At 42.5% G+C, this 6,341-nt stretch overlaps 2 protein-coding genes across 2 annotated transcripts in view; one reads left to right on the forward strand and one right to left on the reverse strand.

Moving 5' to 3' along the window:
* LOC117361910 (olfactory receptor 52K1-like) overlaps window positions 1-5,409 on the reverse strand; it is a 27,421-nt gene extending 22,012 nt beyond the window's left edge. Inside the window, 1 exon segment of the mRNA XM_033947492.1 lies at window positions 5,347-5,409. The gene's annotated coding sequence lies outside the window, so the exon portion shown is untranslated.
* Window positions 1-6,341, forward strand: part of LOC117362320 (olfactory receptor 51D1-like) — a 17,026-nt gene that overhangs the window by 6,453 nt on the left and 4,232 nt on the right. The window contains exon 2 of the mRNA XM_033948550.1: window positions 802-829. Coding sequence (XP_033804441.1) covers window positions 802-829 — 28 coding nt within the window. The remainder of the gene's footprint in view (window positions 1-801; window positions 830-6,341) is intronic.

The following is a 6,341-nucleotide window of genomic DNA, read 5'->3' on the forward strand; positions in this document are numbered from 1 at the left end:
CAGCATCGGCTTTCTCACTGCCCCTTCCATCCGGTGTCCACCCTCTCCCCCTTCTATATGGCATCTTCCCTCCATGTCCCTTCCATAAACTGTCTACCCTGTGCCCCTTCTCTCCTTGGCACCAAGACCTCTCTCCTTCTCTTCACAAACCAAACAGATCGCCAAAACTGTCATTATTTTCTCTACAAATTACCCACCTTAACACCTTCCAATTAAACAAATACCATAAATAGATTGTAACCTACCCTCTCTAACTGAATTCCATATGTATTTTTCATACAGTTCTTCACTGTCAGTTTAATTTCCATCCTATAAATTCACATAGAATTTTTCTTTTTTCAACCATCTTTATTTTCTCTTCTTTATTAATTTCCAGGTACTTTAGTTAGATTGTGAGCCTTCGGGACAGTAAGGGAATTTTTTAAGTACCTTCTTACTTCTCATTTATAATCTTAATGTATATTTTCTTCAAACCGCTTAGAACCTAACGGATGTAGCGGTATATAAGAAATAAATTACATTACATTACATTACATTGCCAAATTCGACCCTTTTTTTCTGAGCACACTGCTAAGACCCTCATCCATACTCTCATCACCTCTCACCTAGACTACTGCAACCTGCTTCTCACTGGCCTTCTGCTAAGCCATCTCTCTCCCCTTCAATCTGTTCAAAATTCTGCTGCACACCTCATATTTTGCCAATGCCACTATACCCACACAACCCCTCTCCTCAAGTCACTCCATTTCCGCATGCAATTCAAATCCCTTTGACTGACCTATGAGTGTATTTGCTCCACAGCTCCTCAATATTTCTCTCCACTTATCAGGTAAGTTCTTCTTATCTGTACCCTTCTCCTCTATGTCCAACTCCAGACATCATCCCTTCTACCTTGCTATATTGTATGCCTGGAGCAAACTGCCTGACTTGATACGTGAGGCTCCGTCTCTGGCATTCTTCAAATCCAGACTCAAAGCCCACTTCTTTGATGCCGCTTTCAATTCCTAATTCCAACCCACTTTCTAAGCACCAATATCTGTCTTTTCAGGCCCTCTATAATTTCCTCACCTGAGCACTATGTATAGGTGAGCCTTTTTGTCCAGTTTGTCTGTCATAATTAGATTGTAAGCTCTTTCGAGCAGGGACCATCTCTTGAATGTTTAATGTACAGTGCTGCATAAGTCTGGTAGGAATTTTTAGGCAATCCAAGAACATAAGAGTTTTAAAATCAAAATGATAAAAATATTTTGATAGCCAGTAGACAGGACTAAACAAAGACCTTGGCTTTCTTTCACATGACAAATGAATTTAAATTGCTTTGGCACCTCTTTCTATCTCCTAGCCACTCCTCCCTCTTCATGTGAGACTGCCACTGGAATGCTTTCATGTTTCCCTTACATATACTGATATTTGTCAACATATTAAGGTCTCTAAGTCTGTCCCCATATGATTTATGACATTATTGTTAACTGAGTCGAGCTCCTCTTAGTTGATGACTTGGTCTATAAAACTAAGTTTTAGTTTAAGAACATAAGCACATAAGAATTGCTGCTGCTGGGTCAGACCAGTGGTCCATCATGCCCAGCAGTCCGCTCCCATGGCAAACCTTAGGTCAAAGATCAATGCCCTGAGATGGATGACAGGAGCCTATGGGAGACTTTTACAGGTTGTGAGACCTATTCCTATATTTTGCTGAAGTTGTTAGTCACGGACTTGTGCAAACTGGTTTCAGTTCAGATGCTGAGATGCTAATGTGTGGCATGTGAGTGTGTAGATTTCTTGCTGTGAACAGTTTCTCAAGGACACTAACCAGTGCTGAAAGGAAAATGCAAGTCAGCAATAACACTCCATCCGGGAACCTAAGAACTGATAACGTGATGCTGTACCCGTGTGAAGAATGGAAACTTCAAGAAGAAAGTTCTAGATGCTTTGCAAGTCAGATGTTAGGTTGCATCCGCAGAAGTTTCATCAGCAGGAAGCCTGAAGTCATAATGCCATTGTACAGAACAATGGTGAGATCTCATCTGGAATACTGTGTGCAATTCTGGAGGCCACATTACCGGAAGGATGTGCTGAGAGTGGAGTCGGTTCAACGGATGGCCACCAGGATGGTCTCGGGGCTCAAGGACCTCTCGTACGAAGAGAGGCTGAAAAATTTGCGGTTCTACTCTCTCGAAGAACGTAGGGAGAGAGGAGACATGATCGAGACGTTTAAATATATCACCGGCCGTGTAGAGATGGAAGAGGAGATTCTTTTTCTCAAGGGACCCTCGGCCACAAGAGGGCATCCGCTCAAACTCAAGGGCAAGAGATTTCATGGCGACACCAGGAAGTATTTCTTCACCGAGAGAGTGGTTGATCCTTGGAATGAGGTAATTGAGGCCAACAGCGTGCTAGATTTTAAGAGCAAATGGGATGCCCATGTGGGATCCCTTAGAGGGTTAAGTTAAGGAGATCGGTCATTAGGGATCTCTAGGAAAGTAGACTTGGGGGTGGGTCAGTAGAGTGGGCAGACCTGATGGGCTATGGCCCTTATCTATATTTCTATATGCCTGTCCAGGGCCCCCCAGGGAAGAATGGAGGCGTGGACTAGGAGAGGGAGTTAGATAGGCATTTGGTTTATCCAATAGGGTAGTACATTAATAGCCAGGGGAAGGTCTTACTAGAAAGAGATACTTTCTCTATAAAAAACCCTGCTTTGGCAGTCTCTTTAGAGAAACTATGCCATGCTTACAGAAAGATGCCAGCACTGTTGGTATGAGGTCTTTTCTCTCCATTGTATATGTCCAAACTGATTTATTTCTGATTTGACAAATGCTGCTATAATACTAATTACTAGAATAAAAAGTTATATGTTTTGGAATATACAATGTAATTTTTTTTGAGTTTATTCACTTTTTTTGTTGTTTTTTTTTATCACATTGGGCCTTAGCAGCCTTTCACTTCAGCCCTAACTGAGACTAGCCCTACCTGCGTACATTCTGGTTCAGCAGGAACTTGTCTAACTTTGTCTTGAATCCCTGGAGGGTGTTTTCCCCTAAGACAGCCTCCGGAAGAGCGTTCCAGTTTTCCACCACTCTCTGGGTGAAGAACTTCCTAATGTTTGTACAGAATCTATCCCCTTTTAACTTTAGAGAGTGCCCTCTCGTTCTTTCTACCTTGGAGAGGGTGAACAACCAATTTTGTAGCAACCTTCTGGACTAGATTCCATCCTACAGGATTTCTCTTTTCAAAGGTGCGGTCTCCAAAATTGCACACAATATTTCCAAAGGGGCCTCACCAGAGACTTATCACCTCCCTTAGGAGGCCACTCCTCTCCTTATGCACTCACAGTGGCATAGTAAGGGGGGTGGTCTGCCCCGGGCACGGTCTTGGTGGGGGCCCTGGCACCCATCCTCCTTGCCACCCCCTGCCCCTGCCCTTCCTTGTATCTCTGTAACATTCCTGGTGTGAGCAGCAACCCCAACCTGCTGCTTGTGCCAGCAATAGCTCGTCCTCTGACAACTCTTCCTGGGTCTGTACCTAGGAAGTGACGTCAGAGGAAGAGTCGATACTGGTGCAAGCAGCAGGTTGGGGTTGCTGCTCGCACCAGGAACGTTAAAGAGGTGCAGGGGAAGGAGCAGATTGGATGGGGGGGTAGAGAAGGGGGGAGGGGCACCAACACCTTAGACACCTCTCACCCTCGCTATGCCACTGTGCACCTAAACATCTTACTGGCTTTAAACGTCGCCTATTTTGCCCCCCTGATATCATCAGACCCAATCACCCCCAAGTCCTGCTCTTCTTCCACACACAGAACTACTTCACCTCCTCTCCTGAATTTTTGCAGCTACTGGCCAAGCTCCACAATATTTGACCGATTCATTTGTCCTTTCAAGTCAGAAAATCCAAGAAAAACTCACACTTTATTTGTTTTCCCTTCAGTTAATGGATGCAAATTTCATGAGCTATAAGTTTCTTTTCCAGTTGCATTGCATGATAGTGACTTTAAGAATCTGTTCCTAACATCTTATTCTTCTCTTCAATTTGGAAAGCAGTTGAAAGCTTTACTTTTCAAAAAATTCATAGGCAACTAATTCTTTAACTATTTCATCCTGTACTTATTACTAATCTTTTGTAAACTGCATTGAACTACCTAGTTATGCGGTCTAGAAATTAATTTTTTGTACTGTATTGAATATCAACATCCAGTGAGAAGAGAATGAAACTGCCATGCTGGGAAAACCTGAACGAAGCAGTACAATATTTCATCAAACCAAGAGCAAATAGTATGAGTAGGGTGCACAAAGCAGCAGTTATAACCCTCAAGTATAGTAGCACTACCTTAAGAGATTAGGTTAGAGATATGGGAGAAAAGAGGATGCAGATTTGTATGCACAAAATCTAAGACAAGTCACTGCTGGGCTGTCGTTATCTGCTGTCCTTTACAGTATAAACTGTATGTGTGTTATTATATATGCGATATTAACTCTTCATCCTAAGCTGGCCAGACTTCTGTAATCACTTCCTAGGAGTGGACCAATAATGCAAGTCCTATTTCCTTACAAAATCTTTAAAAGATTTGGAGGTGTCAGCTTCCCTTTTTAACCTATTAAAATATACATGGTTGACCCTTTTCACCCTGCTTTACCTTTTCAGGCAAAAGTTTGGGGCATTATTCAAGATTTTTTTGTGCATGTAGTTTAGACTCTTGTTGACTTGATGACAAAATAATTGTTTGATGTCTCTCAAGATAAACGGATTTAGGAAAATAGTGACAGCTTTTCCAATATTAAAATAGGTTCCTTAGAACAGGCGCAGGTCCATTTCAAGGTCACCCTGGCCCTGCTCAGTACACACAGAGAGCTTCAGTCCCAGGATCCCAGCCTGCATAGACACCATCACTGTTGCCCTGGGCTGAAGCTCAGTTTTCGCTCCATAAACAGGCTACAGAAGCAAATCACTACCTGGGGACTTTTGGCCAGAGACCTGTTGATAAAATAGAACTGATGTAAAACCTCACAGGAGCAGAGCCATGAGGAGGAAAACAGGCTCAGTAATTGAGTCATATGTGACCTGAGGAACTCCTGTGCAAGCAGCCAGAGCATAGGCCATAGCTTCTAGCCACCATTAATCATCTCTCCAGGTGTAATTGCTAATTGGGGTCCACCTCATTAGTTTAATTGGCAACAAGAGTCAATGGGGGCAAGGACTCGAAGGGAGCTCTGTAGTTTAGAACAGTGAAACAAAACAGGACAATCCAGGGAGATATTTTTGAGTACTGGAAGTTTTTCTTTATTATTTTTGTACAAACACACAGAGAAATCAGTCTTGTGCTGGCTTGGCTGGAGCTCAGAGGGGAATTACCTGTGTTTGTAACCAGCCTCTGGCAGTTACTGTAAATGCTTCCAATGCTGTCTATCATGGCCTAGGAGTGAAGAACAGTCACTGAAATTTACACCATCACAAATATGTCACACACATGAACATTAAATTGTTTTGATTAGACACAGACAGCTTTCATTTCCCTCACTAGCTACAATGTCTACAGCTATTTCTGTATCAGCAGACGTTCCAGCTAATCGAAGGGAAACTACCAAGCACTAGGTTCTAAAGTAGGAAAATGATCCTGGGGTCATTATGGACCGTATAACTGTAGACTGGATAATATAAATGGGTAGCAGATAAAATGATAAGAATAAATAGGAAAAGAATGGAGAATTAAACTAAGAATTATCAAACCTCTGTATCATTTCATGATCCAACTACACCTAGATTATTATGTGCAGCTGGGGTCACCACCTCTCACAAGAGATGTGGAGGGGCATTTTCGATATGACATTTAAATCTGAGTTTGGACATTTTGTAGAACATGCACAAAAATCAAGTAGTGAACATGACCATTTCCCCCCCCCAAAAAAAAAAATCTATCTTTTTGTTTCCAAAATGAACATTTCCCAGATGTGTTTGTCCTCAGTGCGACTATCTTTTTGAACTATTTTCATCCAAAAGAAAAATGCCAAAAAACAAGCTATTGAAATGTAGGAGGAGCCAGCATTTTTAGCAAACTGGCCACACAGACATCCCAGCAGAATAGTGAGGTACCTTAGGTAACACTGAAGTGAACCACTGAGTGTGGGGCGCAGTGGTTAAAGCTACAGCCTCAGCACCCTGAGGTTGTGGGTTCAAACCCCTGCTGGGCAAGTCACTTAATCTCCCCATTGCCCCAGGTACATTAGATAGTGAGCCCACCGGGACAGACAGGGAAAAATGCGTGAGTACCTGAATAAATTCATGTAAACCGTTCTGAGTTCCCCTGGGACAACAGTATAGAAAATTGAAGAAATAAATAAAAAATAAAA

The sequence above is a fragment of the Geotrypetes seraphini genome, chromosome 6 (assembly GCF_902459505.1).
Source record: "Geotrypetes seraphini chromosome 6, aGeoSer1.1, whole genome shotgun sequence".
NCBI classification, from domain to species: domain Eukaryota; kingdom Metazoa; phylum Chordata; class Amphibia; order Gymnophiona; family Dermophiidae; genus Geotrypetes; species Geotrypetes seraphini.